Source organism: Dermatophagoides farinae, chromosome 2, assembly GCF_024713945.1.
Source record: "Dermatophagoides farinae isolate YC_2012a chromosome 2, ASM2471394v1, whole genome shotgun sequence".
In the NCBI taxonomy this organism is placed as follows: Eukaryota; Metazoa; Arthropoda; class Arachnida; order Sarcoptiformes; family Pyroglyphidae; genus Dermatophagoides; species Dermatophagoides farinae.
The window spans coordinates 5,851,799-5,876,304 of record NC_134678.1 but is presented as its reverse complement, the minus strand read 5'-3'; the positions used below and the strand labels follow the sequence as shown (position 1 = coordinate 5,876,304).

Sequence of the window (24,506 nt, the reverse complement as noted above, 5' to 3'; positions counted from 1 at the left end):
TGGATGGATATTGTCGGTTTCTGACTGTGTGTATTATTTGAGAATAAAGCCATCATTGTCTATAAAAAAAAATTATTGTCGTCGAAAGAAAGAGAGAAAAAGAAAAAAAAACCTGAAGAAAAGAGAAGGAAATATAGTTCGTTTTGTCTATTCAAGTTGTTATTTTCGACTTGATTGCGTTCCAATGTTCAACGAATGCAAGGTGTTTCGGCAATATATTTTTTTCCATTTAATTCACTCGTATATGTGTGTGTGTCATGTTCCTTTTCAGAAAACGTTCCAAAATAAATGTATGTATCTGTGTGTGTGCGCGTGTGCAACAAGTGTCGATCCAAAATGTTCGCCCTCGTCTTTGTGAGTGGTGAATAAATGAATGAATAGACGTCCAGTTATGTGACCTACCGTAGTTTTTTTTCAATTTAATTTATTTGCATGAATAAATCAATCTTTATATTGAGTAATTTGTTTCGAACATCTTTGTCCATAATCATTATTCAACATCATCAAGTTTTCTAGTCACCCGAAAACAAAGACAATAATAATAACAATAAAATCAGCATCAATGCTATAAATATGATACCATTTTGAATCCAATCATCATCATCATAAATAGATTGGAGTATAAGTAAATCTTTATAGTAAAAAAAAGAAAGAAAAGGATCATCAACATCATTAAAATCGCCATCACCATCATCATCACTATCATGCATTCATTTATTGTTTCTAAAAGTGTATTATCATTCTCTAATCTACTGATGAATAAACGAATAAAGTTACAAACATCGTTTTATTCGTCACCTTTTTTAATGTTTTTCATCATTCATTTTATTGTTGTATTTAATAACATTCTTTCGAATCATCTATCTCATGCAGGTAGGGTGATCTAAATTGTTTGAAAGTTTTTATTTTTTATTTTTATTTTTTTTCGTTTTGTTTTTGAGCTACATTTTTTGTTCTTAATTATTAGATTTATAATCAGTTTCTTATATTCGATTGTGAATCATATGATGGTGTTGGTTGTTCATGATCATGTTACTTGAATTTCATTAATTTCATTCATCCATTATAATTTCATTTTACTTATTATGATTATCGAACCGTAACAAGTAGAACTGATTGCATGAATTGCTCGCCTTTATATGATAAGGGACATAAATATTGCATACATATAATGTACCATTTGAAAATATAGTTGATTATTACAATAACAATAATGATCATAATAATAATAATAATAAAAGGGGATTTCAAATGTGTCAAGTAACAAAACCAACAAATAAAATAAAGAAAATAAGTTGCAAGGTTCAACATTGTTGTTCAATATCGTGATTTTTTTTTGTTGTTTTTGAAAAAAAACTATGAAATATTTCGCTCCACTACTAGATCTAATCGATTATCGTTTATATCTAATTGATTTCTAATATGAATAGATTCAATAGTCAACAACAACAACAATAATAATAATAATGATCATCATTGTCCATATCCATCGGTTCCAATCTATGCCGATGTACAATTAAGTTCAGAGTTTATTGTGAATGGTACGAAAGCTTTCTATAAATGTAATGATGGTTATGAATTATTCGGTACGGCTACCAGAACATGTATAGATCAAAAATGGTCCGGTGCACTTCCGTATTGTGGTAAGGAATATTTTCATTTATTTTCTACTAATACTAAACAAATTCGTTATGGTTGTAATTCTAACACATATCACATTAATCTACATAGCCGTGAATGTTGCGTACGGAAAACCAACGAATCAATCGAGTACCGTTAAAGGAGGCGATTCACGAAATGCCAATGATGGTGATCTTAGTAGTTTACATGAGAATAAATACTGCACGGAAACTAAGGTAGAAAATTCACCGTGGTGGCAAGTGGATCTCTTGCAACCATACGAAATTCGTGTGATTCGTGTATTGACGCGAAGTTGTTGTGGACATCAACCATTACACGATCTTGAGATTCGTGTTGGTAATAGTTCAACAGTTCAAGGTAATCGACTTTGTGCATGGTATCCTGGTACATTAGATGATGGTGAAAATAAAGATTTTAATTGTGCCAATCCAATTATCGGCCGATATGTCTATATTCAAATGGTGGGAATCGAAAGTTCATTATCATTGTGTGAAGTTTTCGTATTCACTACTAAAGAATTTTCCTCGAACCGTTGTGGTGATGCAATGGAATATCAACAGATAACTAGTTTCAATCAGACTTGTTATGAATTTCAAACACAACGAGGTGGATCATTTGTTGACGCTGATATGTATTGCAAATCACGTGGTGGCCTTCTCATTCATTCAATCACTGATATGACGCAGAATTTTCTTTATTATGAATTGGAACGATATAAAATCAAATTACGTTCTAAATTGGTCTGGGTTGGAGCTCGAAGAGATCATTATGCCCAGAACATTACATCATTATTCGGTACTCGTCCCAGATTATTCTGGCATTGGATCAATGGACAACCAATTAATAAATTTCTTTGGGCCGAAGATCAACCAAACAATTATAATGGGCAACAAAATTGCATTGTGCTTGATGGCGGACGAAAATGGCTCTGGAATGATGTCACTTGTGGTAATATTCAATTTTTTTTTTACATTTTGATAAGCCATAATAGATGATTATGATGCTGATGAAGATAATTGTTGTTTGATTTTATCCTCATAATTCATTTAGACCTTGACTATTTACCTTGGATTTGTCAATATTCACCTTCTAATTGTGGCAGTCCTGATATCAATGAAAACTCAACCATCATCAAAAATGACTTTCGAATTGGGAATATCATCACTTACCAATGTGCTCAAGGTTGCCGTTTAGATGGATTACAGAAACGTTTCTGTCAAAGCAATGGCTTTTGGCAAGGCGAAGCGCCGAATTGTGTCTATGTTGATTGTGGCCCATTACAATCCATTTCAAATGGTCGCGTTGGTTATATTCGAACAGATTTCAATGCATCAGCCACATATTCATGTATACGTGATTATGCATTAGTCGGTGTGGAAACAAGATATTGTCTAGGTAATGGTTCTTGGAGTGATCAGGAACCCAAATGTTTCTACGGTTTATGTACACAACCATTGGAAATCGATAATGGTATTGTACAAGTGACTAATAGAACGATAAATGGTGTTGCTTCATATTCTTGTCATTCGGGTTTCGTACTCTTTGGTCAATCACAATTGATTTGTCAAATCGGTGGAAGTTGGTCACATAATGCTCCTCAATGTAAATGTATGTAATTAGCTATATTTAAAAAGAATTTTCATTTTTTTTCTAATTTTTGAATTATCATCATTTACGAAATAGTTATCGATTGTCGTCTACCATTAGACATAAACAATGGCTTCTATAAATTGATGAATAAAACAACTTATTATGGTAGCACCATCATTTATGAATGTGATCGAAATTATATTTTAATTGGTAATAAAACACGAACTTGTATGGAATTAGGAATCTGGAGTGGTTTAGAACCATCATGCGAAAGTAAGTTATCTAATGAGATGCTTTTATTACAATGATGATGAAACCAAAACATTTTCAATTTTATATCAGTGGTTAATTGTGGTATGCCTAAAAAAGTATCTGGTATAAAATTTCAAGGAACCACATTTACAGTTGGTTCGGAATTATTGTTTGAATGTGAATCTGGCTATCAACTTGTTGAAGGAAATCCTAAACGTAAATGTCAAGAAAATGGCCGATGGAGTGGTAATGATATAGTCTGTAAATGTAAGTAATATCTCAACTATGTTCAATGTGTAATTTGTTTTTGTTAATTTCCAATTCTAATAATCACAAATATAGACGTGGAATGTGGACGAGTTCAGCCAATATGGAAAGGCGAGATCATTTACGTAAATTTGACCACGCATTTAGACAGTGTCATAAATTATTCATGTGGCACCGGATATAGATTAGTTGGCGATAAAGCAAGAGTATGTCAAGATAATGGAAAATGGTCAGGCAATAAGGCTAAATGTGAAGGTGAATATATATTACATATAATTGTGAATGACAGATTTAGCTAATATTTTATTCTTAGAAATTCGATGCTCTCCACCAGAAATACCAAAAAATTCATCCGTTGTTTACAATGGTAATGATCGTGCATTCAGTGATTCATTCAAAGTAGGCTCCACAGTACAATATCGTTGTTCACTTGGCCATATTGTACAAGGACAATCATTACGAACTTGTGAGACGACTGGATTTTGGAGTGATGCACCACCCATTTGTGTTTGTATGTTATTTTTTCTCTTTTTTATCATTATTATTTTTTTTTACATTTCTTCGAATATTTTGTTTTTGTCTGATGCATGTCAAACGATCAATCATCATCCATCAATGAACTAATTGAAAAAATATATTTTTGAAACATTTGCATAAACAGATATTGATTGTGGATTACCGTTTCCACTTTCGAATGGAAAATGGCTACTCACTAGTAATACAACTTATTATGGAAGTACAGTTGAATATGAATGTAATTCAAATTTCAAACTGAATGGACCGCGGCGGCGAATTTGTCTTGAGAATGGAACATGGAGCAGCGTGCCGCCTATTTGTGAACGTAATCATAAAAATTTTTTTTAAAAGTTCAAATATTAAAAATTTTATCACGAATTTTAGTTGTCACCTGTAAAGCTCCCGAAACTAAAGATGAAAAAACATTGGTTCAAGTATTAAATCAACAAGTGGGCAGTAAAGCCATTTATTCGTGTATACATGGTCTCGAATTGATTGGCAACAATGAACGAACATGTCAAACTAATGGTCAATGGAGCGGTCAGGTTCCATTTTGTCGATGTAAGTTGTTGAAACAGAAAATTTTGATGATCAATTTGTGGAAATTTTTATTATCATTTTTTATGTTCTTCATAAATGACAGATGTCGATTGTGGTAGACCACCAGTGATTCCAAACGGTAGAGGATATCTAGTAAATGGAACAACATTTTATGGCAGCATAGTTGAATATCATTGTTTGCCTGATTTCAAAATGATTACCGATTCGCAGCATAGATATTGCCAAGCAAATGGAGAATGGTAGCAATAAAAATTGAATGTAAAAAAAATTAATGGTTATAATTTATTCTATTTTACTCTTTCAAGGAGTGGCACCATTCCAAGATGCTTGGAAACACAAGATGCGAATGAAATTGAAGAAAGCTTACAAGCAAATAATCTTGATGGTGAATCCGATTATGAAAGTGTTGAATCATCAAAATCGATTGGGATCGGCGTTTCGTTTGGCATCGGCACCATTCTGATTTTGATGATCATCATTGGATTTTTATTCGTCAAAATGTTCGTAATGATTTGATTTGATTTGTTTCATAACTTGACATCATTATTTTTCGATTTAAAATTATATTTTCATTTTTTTTACAGTAAAAAGCAAAAACCAATCAAAAGTGGTGGTGAAAATATCGAAGTAAATCATCATCATCATCATCATGCTACTACAACTAGTAAAGATATTTCCCGACCAATGACCTATTCAAGGATTTGTTTGGATTCGGATATGGCTTCAATGCAGGCGACGAATAATTTACGAACGAATAATTCTAATTTGGTCACATTTTCAGCACCAAACAATGGCGGTGGACCGTTAATGAAGACACAGCCATTATATGCTAATCTACCTATGGTTCAAAATGATGCCAACATCATTCATGTACCGGTTAGTCAAAATATAGTGGTCAATCGACCATTACCAGCCATAGTTCATAAAGGTTTACATCAGCCTCCGTTACCATTGCCACCACCACAGCAACATTATAATAATGGTAATAATAATACAACGAAAAATCTGTGATCCACACAATTTAGCTCAATCTTTGTACATTTTTATAATAACTTTAGATATTTCTGTAAAAAAAATGTAAATTTTTCATTCTCTCTTTCATTATATATCTTGTTTCTCTTTTGTATAAATTTCTGTCACATACATACACCTCAACATATCAATCGAATCGAATGATAAAAACGAATAAAACGATTTGATTAATTATTAAATATTTGAAAATTTTTATTTTAAAAATCATTATAATGCTCATAATGATAATTTATATAAAAAAAAATTTTTGTTTCATATAATATTCTGTTTGCTTGTTTATTTTATTGGCCACTAGTCGGTTGTAAAGTTTCACATTTTTCAATCAATTGTGGCCCATACAATAAAACATAGGCACAATGCCAATCACCGCCGCCGGATAATTTTAATATTTCTTCATCAGACACCTGATAGACTTGATCATCGTCACATTTGAACCATTTGCCTAAAATATATAATTCAATAAAAATTTACATGATCGATTGATAATACTTACCCTTGTGTTTGATCCAACCAACATAATGTCCACTTGAACTTGAACGGCCTTTGTGTGTAAGTACAGCATACAATTGATAAAGACCAGTGTTGCTAGAACCAGAATCATCTTCGAATGAATAATTATAATAATCTTTTTTTTCACCCGATTCAACATCCGGTTTTTCAGAAGTTTTAGATTTTTGCTGTTGCATTTTCTCTACTTTTTGATCTTCATGATCCTTATATTTTTGACGCATTGGTACCAATTTTTTCTGCAATTCCGGTGTACATAGTTCGTACATATCTAATGTCAATGAGAATTTGACATCTTTCAAAATTTTGGCATTGATAGCATTTTTCTCTTTGTAAAAAAATCGTATCAAATTGATTGATAGATATGCTGGTAGACGAGAAATTTTACTTGTTTTCAAATAACGAGCATCACGATCTAATTTTGTTGAATATTTGTTAATTTCTTCTTCCAATCTCAACCTAAGACCGGTTTGAAGATATTTAACATCTAGAATGATATGGAATTAAAAATCTCTATTAATCTATTAATCTACAATTTGATTCAAAACGTCACCTTGCGAAATGAAACAACTTAATTGTAAAAAATTTTCATTTGAAACAGTCGGTTCTTCCGATTCATCTTCAATACATTTCATTGTAGCCTGCAATGTTCCACCGAAATATTGAGTAATGAAATTTCGCGAATTTGTTGCAGCATCGCCTCCAATCGGTTCAATTTTAAGTTTTTGCTGCAAAACTTTTATCAATTCACTCCAACATTCATTAGCATCTTGTTGTGCCAATTGGCCGTTTTCGGTTTTCTCCGAAAATTGTGGAAACATAATATGCAACATTTCGAGTAACAATACCGGCATCACGGTTGATGATGTTTCCATTTTATTATATACATCTCGTAATGATACAACGATATCATGAGCACCATCAAAAGATTCGTTCAAGGTTAATGATCCTTTGTACCTATTTACGTTTGAACAATGATAAACATAAAATCCAAAATATAATGATGAAAATAGATGTTAATGTACATGAAAATGATTATCATCATACTTTTTAAGACATTCTTTCATTTCGGGAACAGTCGACAATGATTGTATTGTAGCATTGAGATAACAAGTATTTCCTAAATTTATCAAACCCGATGGCTGATCCAAAACCTCAGCTAGTTCTTTTTCTGTCATATCTTCAATAAAGACATTTTTCTGTTGCGGTTCAACAGGTAGTTCATCAGCGGTTCCCATCATCAAAAATGTTGCACCCTATTGGAATGATATTTTCGTCATTATTATTGAGAGAAACAATGATGACACAAAACATATTCAATCTTACATTTTTAATCGATTTCAACATTGTCGAATTCCATTCATCGTCTTTAATGACACCACCTTTGAACATGACTTTTTGTCGATCAGTAGTTACACCTGTCAAGGCAAATATTTGTGCTTTGAATACTGATGGTGGCTCATTGGTGTCTAGTTCCAGATCATATGTTTCTTTGTTCCATTTAATTTTCACTTTAATCAAAATATTCAAGTTAAAAATGGCATCAAATTAACTGGAAAAGATACGAATAAACATACCATTAAAAGTTGACATATTCTCGAGATAATGATAAAGTTTTGCTTTCCAGAAAAAAAAAATATAAAAATTTTGATTAAAAATTGAAAAATTCACGTTGACTTAACTTTGTAAAAAAAAAATACAATAATCACGATTACATGAATGAAAGCGCCATCTGCAAATGAGACAGCATTTCATGGATTTCAGCCGGCTACATCAGCCTATATGGAAAATTATGTGGAAATGAATGAATAGCTCGTCTCACAATGATCAACATTTAGAATAATTTGAAAAAATTTCTTTTAAAAATATAAAAAATAAATAGATTTAGTTAGAAAAATATGAATCAAAACAAATCTATATTTATGAAATATGGTACATTAATATTGATTACTTTACAAACAACGATACTTGTTTTAACATTACGTTATTCAAGAAAAAATTCTAGTCAGGATGAAGCCTATTTCAATAGTACAGCTGTGTTTCTTTCCGAATTTGTTAAATTTTTCATCTGTATGGCTGTAATAATTTATTCGGGTAATTTAAAACATTGGAAATTTTTTTTTTCAAACTTATTAATTTGGAATTTCCATCAGATTCTTTCCTCGGTTTATATTATGTGTTCAGAGATGAAGTGTTTGGTAAACCTAAAGAATTGTCGAAAATTTTAGTTCCAGCTTTTCTATACACCGTACAGAATAATCTTTTATTTCTTGCGCTAACCAATTTGGATGCAGCTACTTATCAAGTATTGTTAACATAACCATTATTTACTTGTCGGTTTTTTAAAAGTAAAAATTTCTCTGCCCCTAAGGTCACTTATCAATTTAAAATCATTACAACTGCATTATTCTCTCATTGGATACTCAACAAAGATCTTTCACATCGTCAATGGTGTTCACTCTTCATGTTAATGCTTGGTGTTATTCTTGTCCAATGGCCTAATGATAATCACCGATCATCATCGATTCAAATGAACGAAAATAGATTGATAGGTTTAATTTCTATAATTCTATCATCATTATCAAGCGGATTTTCGGGCGTTTATTTTGAAAAATTAATCAAAGTATCAAAATCACAATCATTGTGGATTAGAAATCTACAGTTGGCAATATTAAGCTGTTTATTTGCATCATTTACAATCATTGTTTATGATTTTAATGAGATTAATTTAAAAGGATTTTTCTATGTAAGTATTACTATAGTAATGAAATATTTTCTAATAAAAAATCGATTCGATTTAGGGCTATAATTCATTAACCTATATGGTGATTGGACTACAAGCATTTGGTGGCATTTGTGTTTCATTGGTGATGAAATATGCTGATAATATCTTAAAAGGATTTGCCACAACCATATCAATAATATTGTCATCATTATGTAGCCATTTTATATTTGATGATTTTTCATCATCATTAAATTTCTTCATTGGTGCTTCATTGGTTGTCCTGTCTACTATGTTATATTCGTTTTAGTTTTTTATTTTTTCAATTTTTTGTTTCGTATTTAAAAATGCGTGTTTTTTTCCAATTTGAAAATTTTGAAAATAAAAATATACTTTTAACGTATGAACAGGCAACATCTACAGAATACACGTGTGTGCCAGAATTTCATGCTGAAATATGAAATTCATTTATTTTTTTGGTACACAATAATTTATTTAGCATTGATTTATTATTCGTGATATTTTTAATAATTGTGTTTTTTAAACCGACAAAATGGGTGGTTTTTGGATTCATGATTGTATTCGCCTGTTGCATCAAACTAATTCCGACGAACAAAATGTTAAAAAACTTTATGAATATTGTTTTTCATTTACCAACAAAAATTGGTCTACAGAAGATCGGCTAGAAATCCTGAATCTTATTGTAAAATGTTTGGAAACAAAGAATTTAACCGATATTGTAGCCGAATATTTTTCTCCAATTCTATTACAACTATTACATCAGATCAAAAAAGATTCTAAATTATCGTTGTTTTTTATATTAAGTCGATTAATCGGTTCGTTTGCGATTGCAGCGAATTTTTCCTACGATTGTTTCAATAACCGTTTATTGAATGCTGATAATTTGTTACGTGAAATTCAAAAACAAAATGAAAGCAACAACAATGAAGATTCTTTGATTGGATTTTTAGAATCTTGCCTTGTATTTTTAGCATTTGATTCAAGCTATTTTTTCAAAAATTTTCAATGGTCTTTCGTCATCAACTTTTTCAATCATTCAAATCAATATGTCGATTACTTGGCAAGGAAAATACATTCTAGGATTTTAAATTCCAATTCTTTTGAACATGATAAGCAAGATGATTATCGTCTAAAATTGTTTGAATTAACCAAAGCTCGTACATTTCGATTTTCTTCAAAAACCATCATATATCGTAATACTGATGACAACTTTTTAATTTATGATCATGATCTATATGATAATATTGTTTGTGTTCAAGGAATTTTGCTGCAAGTTATTCAACGTCCCCGGATAAACTATGAACTTGATGATGAAATATTTTATGTGTCTTCTCTGATTTTCGAACAAAATTTAATGTCCATTGCGTTGGGAGTATCATTGAATAAGCCAATACTGGTTGAAGGACCAATGAGTTGTGGTAAATCCACATTAATTAAACGTCTAGCATTGCTGACCAACCGTTTAGAACCACCGGCCATAATGACCATACAAATTAGTGATCAGATCGATACTAAATATTTGCTTGGTTCCTACATTACTTCAGACATTCCTGGAGAATTCATTTTTAATTTTGGCCCCTTATTAAAAGCCATTCGCGATGGCAATTGGATTATATTTGAAGACATTGATTCAGCATCATCAGAATTGATATCATCATTAGTTTCAATCATCGAATCAAGTAACAGTGCCAATATTGTCGGTTACGAAGGCAAGATTGACAAATTCGATAGTAATTTCCGCATATTTTTTACCAAAACTCTGCAAAAATCTGAATCTATTCAAAGTGTCAATTTCACAATGTTGGAAAAAATTTGCTATAAAGTGAATCTACAAAATTTAACCAAAGATCAAATATCTGATTTGATACAGAAAAAATGGCCAAATTTAAATATTTTATTACCCAGAATTGTTGAAGTTTATGAAAACATAATGAATTTTCAATCCGAAACAAAAACAAAGCGATTAATACGGCTTCGTGATTTATTAAAATGGTGCAATCGTTTATCTGTGTATTTCACAAAAAATGAACCTGAAGAAACATCGAAATTCGCCTATCTCGATGCTATGGACTGCTTTGCAATGTTTAGCTCGAATTTTTTAAAACAAATTGCATACACAATTGGCTCAAGTTTTAATTTATCCAAAAATGATTGTGAACATTTGCTTAGAGAACGCAGTCCTAAATTGATGAAGAATATGAATACTATAACCATTGGCCGTCAATCAGTTTTAATTGATCCAAAATTATCGCAAAATATTTCCGATTTTGCATTCACATTGAACACAACTCAATTATTAGAACGATTGTTGGTCTGTGTTTCCAATCAAGAACCGATTTTATTATGTGGTGAAACAGGTGTCGGAAAAACTTCTAGCATTCAGTATTTGGCAAATCTTTGTGGACATAAATTGAACATTATCAATATGAATCAACAAAGCAGCAGTTTAGAACTATTTGGTGGCTATAAACCAGTCGATTTTAACACTATGATCATTTCAATCAAAGAAGATTATTGCCAATTATTTGATAAAACTTTTGAATCAAATAAAAATAATGCTTTCAAGAATAAATTCGATAAACTTTATGTCAAACAAGATTGGAATCTTCTTCTCGAGGTGATGATTAATGTCTGTACCAAAGCATTGAAGAAATTTGAAAATGAAAATAATACTAAAGAATTGTATGAAAGATGGACAAAGTTGCAAGAAAAATTAAAAAATTTCAAATCTCTCATCGATATCGGTAAAAATCATTTAACATTTACTTTTATTGAAGGTGTTTTAACACATGCAATTAGTACTGGCCAATGGGTTTTATTGGATGAAATCAATCTAGCAGAAAGTGAAACCCTTCAAGGTTTATTATCATTCATGGAGAACAATCAAACCCTGATGTTGTTTGAAAAAGCCAATGATCAAATTATTAAAGTTCATAAAGATTTCCGTTTGTTTGCCTGCATGAATCCAGCAACAGATGTAGGTAAAAAAGAATTGCCCATCAAGATTCGAAATAGATTTACGGAATTTTTTATCGATGAAATAGAAGATCGTTCACAATTACGAATAATTGTTTGTACATATATACAAAGTATGGTCGATCCGAAAACAATCGAAGCTATTGTTGAATTTTATTTTCAAGTAAAAAATGATTCACAAACCTTATTGAAAGATATGAATGGTCATCGGCCAATTTTCAGTCTACGTAATCTATGCCGTGCATTGCGTGTAGTCAAATTTAATCCATTCAATTCAATAAATCGCTCACTTTACGAAGCATTTTCATTGGCGTTTCTTTCGAATCTTGATCAAGAATCATATACGATTGTCCAGAAACGAATCGAAACAATTATTTTCCATAATAAAAATATGAAATTTTCAGACTCATTAAAAAATCTGGAAAAACTATTTCCGTCCAAAAATTTTGTGATCATAGAAAATTATCCCATTATTAAAGGTCCAAACGAACCTGTAATAGATGAAAACTACATCCTCACTGCAACAGTGTCTAAAAATCTTCGTGACGTTTGTCGAATCATTTCGGCTGGACGTACATATCCGATATTATTACAAGGTGAAACTTCTGTTGGTAAAACAAGCCTTATTCAGTGGTTAGCACAAGCAACAGGTAATATTTGCCATCGAGTAAACAATCATGAACATATTGATCTTCAGGTAAGATTAATTCAAATATTAGAAGAAATTTCTTATAAATTTTTATCTTTGCATCATTATCTAGGAATATATCGGAAGTTATTGTTCACAATCAGATGGAAAAATTATATTCAAAAAAGGCGTCCTTGTTGAAGCTATGAAAAACGGTCATTGGATCATTCTAGATGAATTGAATCTGGCTCCAACCGAAATTTTAGAAGCTCTAAACAGAGTATTGGATGAAAATCGTGAATGTTTCATTCCAGAAACACAAGAAGTAATAAAAGCCCATTCACGTTTTCTCTTATTTGCAACACAAAATCCTCCGGGAAAATATGCTGGACGAAAAGTCTTATCCCGTGCGTTCAGAAATCGCTTCATCGAATTAAATTTTAGCGAAATTCCTATTGAAGAACTTGAAATTATTTTACATAAAAAATGTATGATTCCATTATCATATTCCAAACGAATGGTTTCAGTTTTAATACAACTACAAAAATGTCGCTGTAAATCGGATATATTTGCCGGAAAACATGGTTTCATTACATTACGTGATCTATTTCGTTGGGGATATCGTTATATGAAATTTGCAGCAAAATTAGATGAAAGCATCAGATTTTTCGATTGGAACCAATTTCTAGCCAATCAAGGATTTATGCTTTTAGCCGGAAGAGTTCGTCACAATGAAGATGTTATTTTGATTAAAGGTATTCTGAAAAAAATTTTCAAATGTAATATATCTGTTGAAGAATTATTTGATATGCATGAAGAAAAAGTTGAATCAAAAAATATTTTCACCAATTCTATCGTCTGGACAAAAGCTTTTAAAAGACTGGGCACTTTACTTAGAGAAGCTATCGAATTCGAAGAACCAATACTATTGATTGGAGAAACTGGTTGTGGTAAAACGACCATCTGTCAATATTTTGCCACAAAAAGTGAGAAAACTCTGAAAATAATCAATTGTCATATGAATACTGAAAGTTCTGATTTCCTTGGAAGCTTACGACCGAATCGAAATGCTTGCCATGGCCAGGATGAAATGCTTTTCGAATGGGTAGATGGCCCATTAGTTACTGCTATGAAGAATGGAGATTATTTCCTTGTGGACGAAATATCTCTAGCAGATGATTCTGTTCTAGAACGTTTAAATTCAGTTTTAGAACTAGAACGGACAGTGTTTTTGGCTGAAAATAATGATTCATTTTGTCGAATCAAAGCACATGATTCATTTCGTTATTTTGCAACCATGAATCCTGGAGGAGATTTTGGCAAGAAAGAATTGTCTCCAGCTCTTCGTGATCGATTCACTGAAATCTGGTGTCCCGGTTTTGAAAATTATGATGACATATATCAGATCACCTTTCATAACCTCGAAATAATTGATGAAGAAATCAGAAAAATAGTATCCAAATCGATTCGTGATTTCATCGAATGGCTCGAAAAATTGGTTAACAAACGTTTCATAATAAGCGTTCGTGATATATTAAGTTGGACACAATTCATAGATAAAACATATTCAATTAAACCACAACGACTCAGTTTGTATGATGCATTTATTCACGGTGCTCATCTCGTTTACATTGATCCACTTATTATCGGCAATCAATCCATTGTCAATAAAAATGAAGAAATGAAAATAAATTGTCAAGAATACCTGCAAAATTTTAGTCAAAAATTTCCAGATATTCATTTCAAAGCTGATTGTAATGAAAATTCATTACTGGATAATCGAATTTATATTGGACCGTTTTCCTTTGAAAAAGCAGAATCTAATCGACAAAATTCACTCACAAATTACTATTGGCAAAGTACTGGTGTCCAAAATAACTGTGTTCGATTGATGCGAGCATTACAGCTTGATAAGCCTATTTTACTTGAAGGACCTCCTGGCGTTGGCAAAACATCATTAATTCAGGCCCTAGCCACTATCTGCTGTGATTCATTGATTCGGATAAATTTATCCGAACAAACTGATATCAGTGATCTATTTGGCTGTGATCTACCGGTTGAAGGTGAAGGAAATGCGGGAAAATTTGAATTTCGTGATGGTCCATTTTTGACCGCATTAAAAAGTAATGAACCAACATGGATTCTATTGGATGAGCTTAATCTTGCAACACAAACTGTTCTTGAAGGTTTGAATGCTTGTCTTGATCATCGTGGCGAAATTTTCATTACCGAACTGAATAAAACATTCTCAGTGAATAAAAACAAAACAAGAATATTTGCAACACAAAATCCTTATTCAATGGATAGAAGTCGAAAACGATTGCCTAAATCATTTTTAAATCGTTTTACAGTTGTATACATTGAAAATTTGACTGATGAAGATTATTATTTTATTCTTGTAAACATGTTTCCGAAAATTCCTCACGACAATATCCAACGGATGATTTCAGTTAATCGTCAGATTTGTCAAAAAATTGAACATGAAAATTTCGCCAAAAAAGGTGGACCATTTGAATTTAATCTTCGTGACCTGATTCGTTGGATACAATTGATTGATAAATTTCAGGAAAAATACTCTCATATTGAACCTGAATTATTTTTTGATTTCATATATACAAACAAAATGCGAACTTGGGAATGTAAACAAAAAATGCAACAGATTTGTTTGGACGAATTCAAAAACGTTAATCATATACCAACAATGTGCTACCTGAACAGTTCATTATTCCAGATGGGATTAGCTATATCAGAGAGATTATTTAATCAAATAGATAATCGTAATATTCATTATTGTTTTCGTGAACAAATGGCCATTATTGAATCGATATTGATATGTATCGAAATGAATTGGTTAACAATATTGATTGGTGATTCTGGATTGGGAAAAAGCCATATAATTCAACTTGTTGCCGATGTTCGTGGTCAACATTTGAACATTATTCATGCCAATGCCGAAATGGATACCATCGATTTGCTTGGTGGTTTTGAACAAAAAGATGTCAATGTTGATCTCAAAAATATTGAAAAAGAAATTGTCACATATGGATTTATCGAAATTGCCAAAAGAAATCAAGATCATCTGTTATGGCCCAAGTTTTTTGCATATATTTTTCGTCTTTCAACTAATACCTTGAAATTCAAAATTAAAACTTTGAAAAAAATTTTGAATTTATTCAAAGATTGCCCACAGCTTTTATCATTTCGAAATCAGTTGCAAAAATTTGAAACAATCGATGACCAACATAATGATAATAATGGTACATTCGAATGGAGAGATTCTTCTCTTGTCAAATCAATTCGAACCGGCGATTGGGTTGTCATTGAAAATGCTAATCTTTTGAATCCTGCTGTTTTGGATCGTTTCAATAGTCTACTCGAACCGGGTGGAAGTTTGACAATCAACGAAAAAGGTTCGATTGATGGCCAAATTACTGAAATTCATCCACATTCAAATTTTCGATTATTTTTTACAATGAATCCAAAATTTGGTGAACTATCACGTGCTATGCGTAATAGAGGAATAGAAGTGGTCATGTTTCCTGTTACTGAAGATTTTAAACATTCATTGGATGAATACAGACAAATTCTTCATGAATATGGATTCAAAATTTCCGATCAACAAATTGAACAATTTTCTCACAATAAACGTGAATTTTTTCAATTTATTGAACAAATAATTTTAAAAAGTCAACAAATTGGTTCCAATCATCAAAACGATTCAAATTTTGAAAAGATTGAATCTGATCCTTCAATGTCAGTTTCATTGCCAAAATTTAATTATTTGTCTAATGATTCTAATTTGCATTATGCAATGCAAGATTATAGAATACTTTTCAATTCAACATTCTCCTCTGATAATGATTCGTTGAAAGTGAGATTGTTTTTTGAAAATTCATCTTTGGCTGATTTTAATATACGATTTCGAATATTTTCTACATCCAATGATTATGTCAAATTATTGTACGAAAAACTTTTTACCATATTCAAAGATGCACAATCATTTTTCGATCATGATCTATTTGATTTTATCAAAAAATTACCAATTGATTTTCGAGAAAATAATTCTACCTGTTTATTTATTTCTAAAAATATGAAAGAAAAATTTCATCAATGGAACAAACACTTGAACAATTTTCATATGAATTTATTTTGGATAGATCTTAAACAACGTTTGCCATCAATACATTCATTGCTATTATGTGAAGAAATGAAACAAATGAATGTTTTTAATTCTATTGAAAAATTTTTGACCACAATTTTCCAACAACTAGATCATATCATCACAGTTACGAAACCAAACGATGATCAAGTCATAACTATTCGTGAAACTTTAGTCGTTTTTTATCAAATTTTTTCAATTTGTACTCAATATCACCATGAACCACGAAAATTTATCAAAGAAAAATTTTTTCCAATTTGGTTTTTATTGAATGAAAGACAAGAAGTTTTTAATTTTTTCATCAATATTGATTCAATTGTTTCTGAAATCAATACATATTTTAATATTTCATGTTTTGATGAAGAAAAATTTACATTCGTCAACAAAATATGTCATAATCGTTTTCGTTTTAAATCTATCAAAGACATTCAAGCATATCAACAATTTCAGAAATGTCTCAAAATTTTACATAATCAACTGATTCAAAATCCAGAAAAAGTGAATCATCTTGCCAAAGATTGTGTCTTGTCATTTGATGATTATTTTACTGGCAAGATTTCATATGAAAAATTCAACGAACGAATCGCAAATCAAACAAATGATAGTGATTTGAAAATCAAAGCCAAAACTATGAATAAACAATGTTTAACTCTATCCAAATTGTTCTCATCACAACGTTATCTTGATCTTTATATGAATAAATCGACCAATGCTAACGTTAATGTTTTCAATGATTCATATGAAATATTTTTCAATCAATTCATTCAATATGGAAAATATACTGATTTATTTGTTGAAATTTTACTCAACATAAATAACGAACTAAACATGGCATCAATCATTCATTCATGTTCGGAAGACAATCTTGATAATAATCTTGTGGAAGAAAATAAATTTTTCATAAATGACAAAATCAAACAGAATATTACCTGCGAACATATTCCATTGATATCGATAATATATTTTAGCCAAATGAATAATGATGATGATTCGATTGAAAAATTTTATTGGAAAAAATTGACTCGAAAATTTTATATTGATCTCATTTTTTCAAATTATTTCCACATGAAAAATAATCGACATCAACTTTTTGATCGTTTTGTATGGCTTAGCGAAATGTTTGACGATTATATCAAACAACATTCAAACAAGATGGCAGATTTTATTCAAAATGAAAAAATCAGAATTTCAAATCAAAATCAACTAGCACAATGTTATAAATTAATTTTGATTGGCTATACTATTGCTAATCATACTAATCCAGATTATCCTATTGATCCGATCGTGAGATCTCAAGCTAAATTAGACGATTATCGATCACAATCAACCATAATTAACGAAGAATTAAAACTAAGACGGTCCATTTATAAACAAATGTATATCGAACATAATGATCAATTTTTCAATTGTAATATATTTCAAAAATTACAATTGAAATTAGAAGAATTCAATAATCGTATAACTCAGTTACAGGAATCGATTCATTATCGACAATCATCTGAACATTATTTTAATCTTATCTCAGAAATAAAACAATTTCAAAGTACAATATTCAATTGGAATAATTTGTTTCAAATTGTAAAAGATTCTGATCATTGTTTTTCCGATCCTAATTCTAAAATCATTGCCAAATGTTTGATGTATTGTCAATCGATTAATGATTTTTTAAAATATCTACATGAAAACTATCTAGATTATCAAGATTTAACCACACCATTTATGACAGGAATTTTATTAGTAATCAAAGGTCTTCAATCATTGATTTATCGACTACAATCACGTTCGAATACGAAACTTTTGTTTCATTCTTTTCAAATGTCAACAATAGAACAAATGTTTGATCTATTCTCAAGATTTGTCACCACTGCTTTACCATCGGAAATTTGTTCGTTCATCTTCAAGAATAATGTTATCGAAATTTTGCATAAAATTTATCAGGATTTAAATCTGAAACCAAAATCACTATTGCAAAATTTATTGCAATCAATATCATTGGAAATTCAAAATTCACTTTATTTACAAGAAGATAATCGTTCAGAAATTTTGAACGTTTACTTTGAAATAATAGACTCGTTTGTAAGCCAATATCAAAAAATAGAAATGAATAAAGATTTGGAAGAGATTCGTAAAAATGCTTTGTTTCATATTAAACTTGATGATAATGATGATAGTCAAGAATACATTGAAGCTAAAGTTGATGAATTATTTCCATCTTTTGAAAATCGATATCATAAATTTCTTGATCCATTTGAAAAAAGAATCGAATCTGATCATGTCAAAATTAATATGAGCGAAGATAATTTACTTTTTATTGCTCGTTCTCATATGCATATGGTCCAATTAATGGAACAGCAGCAGCCTACAGCAATGGAAACGACAAATTTCAATCAATCGTATTTAATTCGTTACAAAATCATAGCGACAATATTGCAAAAAACAATGGGATTTTTTGATAATGAAAATATTGAACAAAATCTAATTGATGGCCATTTATTGCTTATGAAAAATTCGAATCATGAAACTGATTCAACTATGAAAACATTGAATATTTATCATTCCGGTATCGAATCTCAAACTGAAAAATGTTTCATGGTTTTGGAAAATCTACGATTAAAAATTGAAACGGATTTATTACCCGAATTTGAAAATCATCCAGTTCTAATGAAATTGATTGAAATCATCAAACATGTGTACGAGATCAAAGCGAATTCGTCGTTAATGTGTTTGGCTACCGGATTAGAATTGATTTTAAAGACAAGCGAAGATTGGCAATTGATTGCACACCGTGGTATTAGCTTGGTTGAATATCTTAATCAAATAACTGAAATTTTGGTCGATTGGCGAAAAATGGAAATCAACTATTGGCTTAAATGTTTGGAAACTGTTTCGGAAAAAATTGATGAAAAAGAATTGTCCATTTGGTGGTTTCGTTTTCATACTATAATCAACGATTTTTTAAAACAAAATGAATCTGATTTTGAAAATGTAAAACAATTTATAAATACGGTGAAGAAATTCATTGAAACTAGTTCATTAGGTCAGTTCCAGATACGGCTAAGAATTATCAAAGTTTTCATTTATTATCTTAAACATACAACGAATATTGTCGATCAATCAATGACTATTTGGATCGCATTAGAAAATGTTTATAATTTTTACAATCATTTCTCACCATCTATTTTGAAACAAATTTCCATTGAAAAAACAAAGATAGAAAAAGAAATCAAAGAATTTGTCACCATTTCCAAATGGAATCCAAATAATTTTTGGTCATTGAAAGCATCATTGTCTCGATCGAAAAAACAGTTATATGGTTATGTCAAAAAATATGAAGAATTCTTATTGCGACCATCGTCATCATTGTTTCAATTCGAAAAAAAATTACCCACAGAACAATTCTTATCGTGGAAAACTAATTTCTCTAAAATACTAAAATCAGATGACAATTCAATCATCAATATTGATGATGTTACCGCTGAGCAACATTTACGGCAATATTCATTCGTCTCGAAATCACAATCCTATCATAAAAAACTTGTAATGATTGCTCGAAAAATCAAAACAAAAGGCGCCAATTTTTCCGAAAATATCGGTGAATATGAAGATTTCAATAATTCTTTAATCGATTGTATTGATCAATATTCGAATTTGACTCCGACCGAAACCAAAGATTCGATAATAAGAAAAAAACAGATTTCACAGATCCAGAATCAAAAACGAAGAGCATTGAGTGATTTGTTCAAAAAATTATCACAATCTGGTATACGATTTCGAAAAGGCATTGTACATTTTGAAAATGGATTTGATTTAAATGACACAATTTTTTCTGAAAAACCATTACAACTTGAAGAGGGTTCGCCAATATTTTTCCTTGACACCATTAAATCATGCAACGCTTATTACTACAAAAATTTATCTGGCTATGCAATGATTGTCAGTTTGTTGGAAAAACCTAATCAACAATTAACCATAGACATGATTGATCGTATCAAAGGAAATGTTGTTCATTTGGCTGATATTGTCAATAAAAAACGAAAAATAATTGGTAAACGTATGGAACAATTTAATGTATTGAAAAAACGGCTAATACAATTGCAAAAAAGTTATGATCCAAATGATCGTATGATTATAACCTGTTTGAAATACGCTCAAGAAATGATAAATAAAATCAAGAATTTAATTTTAAAATTTCAATCATTCACAATTCGTTTGAAAGAAATTGTTTCTTCATTCAATGCAAGTGATGAAAATGAGAAATATTTGAAAATTTCAAACAAAATCAATTTAATCATTGAAAACGTTCGACAAATATCAAGTCAAATTCAACCTTTAAACGAAATCGTCATTTTTACTGAATCTCGATTGACTATTGTTAAATCCTCTGTTATTTTATTGAAGCAACAGGTTGATAATCTATTCTCAATTTTAAATGAAGAATGTTCAGATATCATGAAATTATATGTCGACGAATTCATTTTCTTTCAAAAAGAAATCGTAAATCTTGAAAAATATCTTCATGAAATTCAAACCGATACATCGCTTACTTCAAATCAATTGGTCAATGAATGTAATATGCTGTTGAAGAATATTCTTTTGTGTTTTGAGAAAATATTTAAATATCTTAATGATTCGAAAAATATGGCCATAAGCAAAGAAAATAAAACAAAATTTATTATGCATTCAATTACCAACGTCAGAATTTTGAATTTATTTAATTCTGACCAAATCATTCGATTAGTCGATAAATTTTTCGAGAATTTCAACAATAAAACCTGTATTGAATTGATCAAAATTTATGTACCGTTTTTCTCGCAATACATCGATCTCTATCAATGTTTTCTTTGTATTGCTATTGGGTCGTTGAAAACATCATCCAAATTATTACATATCATCATGTCTTTGTCTTGCGAATTGTTGGCTAATGGATTTTGTCTACCACCAGATACTTGTGATGATGATATACAACAACAGCAAGGAGAGCAGCAAAAAAATATCGATAATGCCGGCTTTGGCGAAGGAAATACTACATCCAACGCTAAAGATGTTTCCGATAGGCTAGATTGTCAAGATCAATTGGACGATCTAAAAAATGATGGTGAAGAAGATCAACAAACCGAATCTCAAAATAAAAACGAAGATAATGGTATTGAAATGGATGATGATTTTGTTGGCCAAGAATATGGTGCTGAAGAAGATCAGAATGACGAAAAATCAGATGATGAAGAAAATGATGAAAATGATGATGATCTAGAAGAGAGAATGGGTCAAGTAGATGAAGATGAACAAGTTTTGGATGAAAAATTATGGGATAACGATGATGATGAACTTGAAAATGATGAAAAAGACCACCAAGAAAAAGATGAACAAAATAATAGTCAAATGACGGGTGGAAAAGAAGATTTTGATTCAAGCAAAGTAGCAAGCAGTGATAATGATCAGTTGAAATCTCAAAATAATGAATTAGACCAGAAAAATGAAAACGATGTTCTACCCGAAGATAATGATATTGATGATCAAGGTCCAATAAATGATGATTATCAAAATACAGATGATGACGATTCTAAACAGAACCGTGATGAAAAAGAAAATATAAACCAAATGGTATTACCAGATGATTTACAAATTGACATGGACGATGATGGCAGCCAAGAGATGGAGATGGAGAATGAAAACATGGAAATATCTGATGATCATGATGATGAAAATGACGATGGTGATCCAAATCTGGAAACTAATGATATGGTTAATGAGAATGAGGAACCTGCTGAAGAAAAAACAAACAACGAAGATATCGATAGATCAAAAAGCGACGATATATTACCTGAAAATGAAAATGAAGATGAAAATCCATTAACGGCAGTCAATACGGAAAACCGGAACATGGATTCTACAATTTATCCGAATGTTGATGACGTTGTTCAAAATAACCAAGAATGTCCTGATAACGAACAAGTCGATGAAAAATTCCAGAATCAGCAACAAGTTTCTCAACGTTCCTCATCACATAACGATGGAAAATTAACCTCTCGAAATATGAATGAACAGCAAATCAATAATGATAACGATGAAGAAAAATTTTCAATGCTTAAGAAGAAGAAAAATCGATCTATGGTCGACGAAAATATTGACGATTTTTCGAATACTAAACGACAGAAAATGACAAACGATTCAAAAAAAGACGATCAATTAGATTCTAGAAATGAAAAGGTAGAACAAACAGATCTATTTCGCCATGTAGAAAATAAGGCTTTGGCTGATAATATGGCTTACGATATTGATTATGGACAACAACAAGATGGTACGAAAAATCAAACATCATTAGAACGAGGAGTAAACCTCAATGATGATGATGATGATGATGAACGCATGGAATCGAATGAAAATGATGAGATGGATAAGATAAATAGTAATAATAAAAATGATATTAACAAAACAAACGGAGAAACAAATAATGAAAATGATTCTAATGAAGAAAAAATGATTGAAGGAGAATTCATAATGACTTCAAATGTAGCCCATCACCAGGAATCATCATTTCATACGATAATGGATGATCAAAATCAAGCAATTGAAATGCAAAAGGAACATTCATTTTTACCAGTTGATGATACGACCCATTCATTATCTTCTGAATTGATTGATAATCAATTTCTATTGGAAAGTGAAAAAAGAATCGAACCTTTGTTATATGAACTTTGTAACCAACTTCAATTGGTACTTGAACCCACCAAACGTTCCAAATACAAAGGCGATTTCAAAAATGGCAAACGATTAAATATGCGTAAAGTTATTGCTTATGTTGCTAGTCAATTTCGCAAAGATAAAATCTGGTTAAGAAGAGTTAAACCAAGTAAACGACAATATCAAATATTGATCGCTATTGACGATTCGTTGAGTATGTCGGACAATCAATCTCGTATGATGGCATTCGATTCTTTGATTTTGCTTGGTAAATCGCTTTCAATTATTGAATCTGGCCTTTTATCAGTGGCTAGTTTCGGTGAAGAAACCCGTATCGTACATCCATTTGGTGATCCATTCACTGATCAAACTATACTTAAAATATTTAACAAGGTACATTTTTTTCAAATTGTTTTTTGCACAATAATTAATTTTTACAATTATCTCTATGATTTTAGCTACGATTTGATCAAACACGAACTAAAACAAACGAATTATTGAAATGTTCATTATCAATGTTTTCACAAGCTAAACATCTTTTATCTAATTCTTCGACATCAAATATCCACCAATTGTTATTGATTGTTTCCGATGGACGTGGAATATTTAGCGAAGGAGAATCGAACATTCGATCATCTATTATTCGTCTTAAAGAAATCGGTGTATTCACTGTTTTCATTATCATTGATAATCCTGCACATAAAAATTCTATTTTGGATATTCAAATTCCTGTTTTCGATGCGAATGGAACGATGAAAATTCAATCGTACATTAGCAAATTTCCTTTTCCTTATTATGTTATATTGAAAGATATTCATTCATTACCAATGATTCTTGGTGAAGCATTACGACAATGGCTAGAATTAGTCGCATATAATGGCTAATTATTTTTTAAAATTTAAAATAATAAAAAATTTTTTTCATTTAAAAGAAATTTTATTTTAATTTTTAAA

General features: G+C 30.6%; 4 protein-coding genes across 4 annotated transcripts; 3 read left to right on the top strand and 1 right to left on the bottom strand.

Annotated features, from left to right (window-relative positions):
• The first annotated feature begins 10 nt into the window (after positions 1 to 10).
• On the top strand, positions 11 to 6,114 carry LOC124498026 (P-selectin-like). Its single transcript, XM_047061730.2, has 13 exons — positions 11 to 873; positions 1,431 to 1,643; positions 1,732 to 2,589; positions 2,692 to 3,249; positions 3,325 to 3,504; positions 3,574 to 3,750; positions 3,826 to 4,005; positions 4,064 to 4,261; positions 4,412 to 4,591; positions 4,651 to 4,827; positions 4,910 to 5,066; positions 5,133 to 5,327; positions 5,412 to 6,114. Exons 1-13 carry the CDS (start codon positions 705 to 707, stop codon positions 5,836 to 5,838), a joined length of 3,669 nt encoding a protein of 1,222 aa, XP_046917686.2. The 5' UTR covers positions 11 to 704; the 3' UTR covers positions 5,839 to 6,114.
• Usp14 (ubiquitin specific protease 14) lies at positions 6,027 to 8,079 on the bottom strand. The gene is made up of 6 exons (XM_047061788.2): positions 7,944 to 8,079; positions 7,693 to 7,877; positions 7,414 to 7,622; positions 6,920 to 7,323; positions 6,353 to 6,853; positions 6,027 to 6,301 (listed from the first exon to the last, which is right to left on the bottom strand). The coding sequence occupies exons 1-6, from the start codon at positions 7,957 to 7,959 to the stop codon at positions 6,141 to 6,143; spliced, it is 1,476 nt and encodes a 491-aa protein (XP_046917744.1). The 5' UTR covers positions 7,960 to 8,079; the 3' UTR covers positions 6,027 to 6,140.
• Positions 8,080 to 8,158: 79 nt separating this feature from the next.
• On the top strand, positions 8,159 to 9,490 carry LOC124498165 (UDP-N-acetylglucosamine transporter). Its single transcript, XM_047061886.2, has 4 exons — positions 8,159 to 8,460; positions 8,520 to 8,671; positions 8,738 to 9,112; positions 9,168 to 9,490. The coding sequence occupies exons 1-4, from the start codon at positions 8,265 to 8,267 to the stop codon at positions 9,396 to 9,398; spliced, it is 954 nt and encodes a 317-aa protein (XP_046917842.2). The 5' UTR covers positions 8,159 to 8,264; the 3' UTR covers positions 9,399 to 9,490.
• Positions 9,491 to 9,513: 23 nt separating this feature from the next.
• Positions 9,514 to 24,487, top strand: LOC124498006 (midasin). The gene is made up of 3 exons (XM_075728695.1): positions 9,514 to 12,782; positions 12,847 to 23,946; positions 24,012 to 24,487. Exons 1-3 carry the CDS (start codon positions 9,642 to 9,644, stop codon positions 24,435 to 24,437), a joined length of 14,667 nt encoding a protein of 4,888 aa, XP_075584810.1. The 5' UTR covers positions 9,514 to 9,641; the 3' UTR covers positions 24,438 to 24,487.
• The last annotated feature ends 19 nt before the right edge of the window (positions 24,488 to 24,506 follow it).

Excerpts from the sequence above, each read along its gene's own strand:
- LOC124498026 (XM_047061730.2), top strand. The coding sequence starts at position 705 with ATGCATTCATTTATTGTTTCTAAAAGTGTATTATCATTCTCTAATCTA. Across the intron at positions 3,505-3,573 it reads TTTAGAACCATCATGCGAAA|TGGTTAATTGTGGTATGCCT; the intron begins GTAAGTTATCTA and ends ATTTTATATCAG. Across the intron at positions 4,006-4,063 it reads CAATAAGGCTAAATGTGAAG|AAATTCGATGCTCTCCACCA; the intron begins GTGAATATATAT and ends TTTTATTCTTAG.
- Usp14 (XM_047061788.2), bottom strand. Across the intron at positions 7,623-7,692 it reads TGTTGAAATCGATTAAAAAT|GGTGCAACATTTTTGATGAT; the intron begins GTAAGATTGAAT and ends TCATTCCAATAG. Across the intron at positions 6,854-6,919 it reads AAGTTGTTTCATTTCGCAAG|ATGTTAAATATCTTCAAACC; the intron begins GTGACGTTTTGA and ends ATATCATTCTAG.
- LOC124498165 (XM_047061886.2), top strand. The coding sequence starts at position 8,265 with ATGAATCAAAACAAATCTATATTTATGAAATATGGTACATTAATATTG. Across the intron at positions 8,672-8,737 it reads TGGATGCAGCTACTTATCAA|GTCACTTATCAATTTAAAAT; the intron begins GTATTGTTAACA and ends TCTGCCCCTAAG. Across the intron at positions 9,113-9,167 it reads ATTTAAAAGGATTTTTCTAT|GGCTATAATTCATTAACCTA; the intron begins GTAAGTATTACT and ends GATTCGATTTAG.
- LOC124498006 (XM_075728695.1), top strand. The coding sequence starts at position 9,642 with ATGGGTGGTTTTTGGATTCATGATTGTATTCGCCTGTTGCATCAAACT. Across the intron at positions 12,783-12,846 it reads ATGAACATATTGATCTTCAG|GAATATATCGGAAGTTATTG; the intron begins GTAAGATTAATT and ends ATCATTATCTAG. Across the intron at positions 23,947-24,011 it reads TACTTAAAATATTTAACAAG|CTACGATTTGATCAAACACG; the intron begins GTACATTTTTTT and ends CTATGATTTTAG.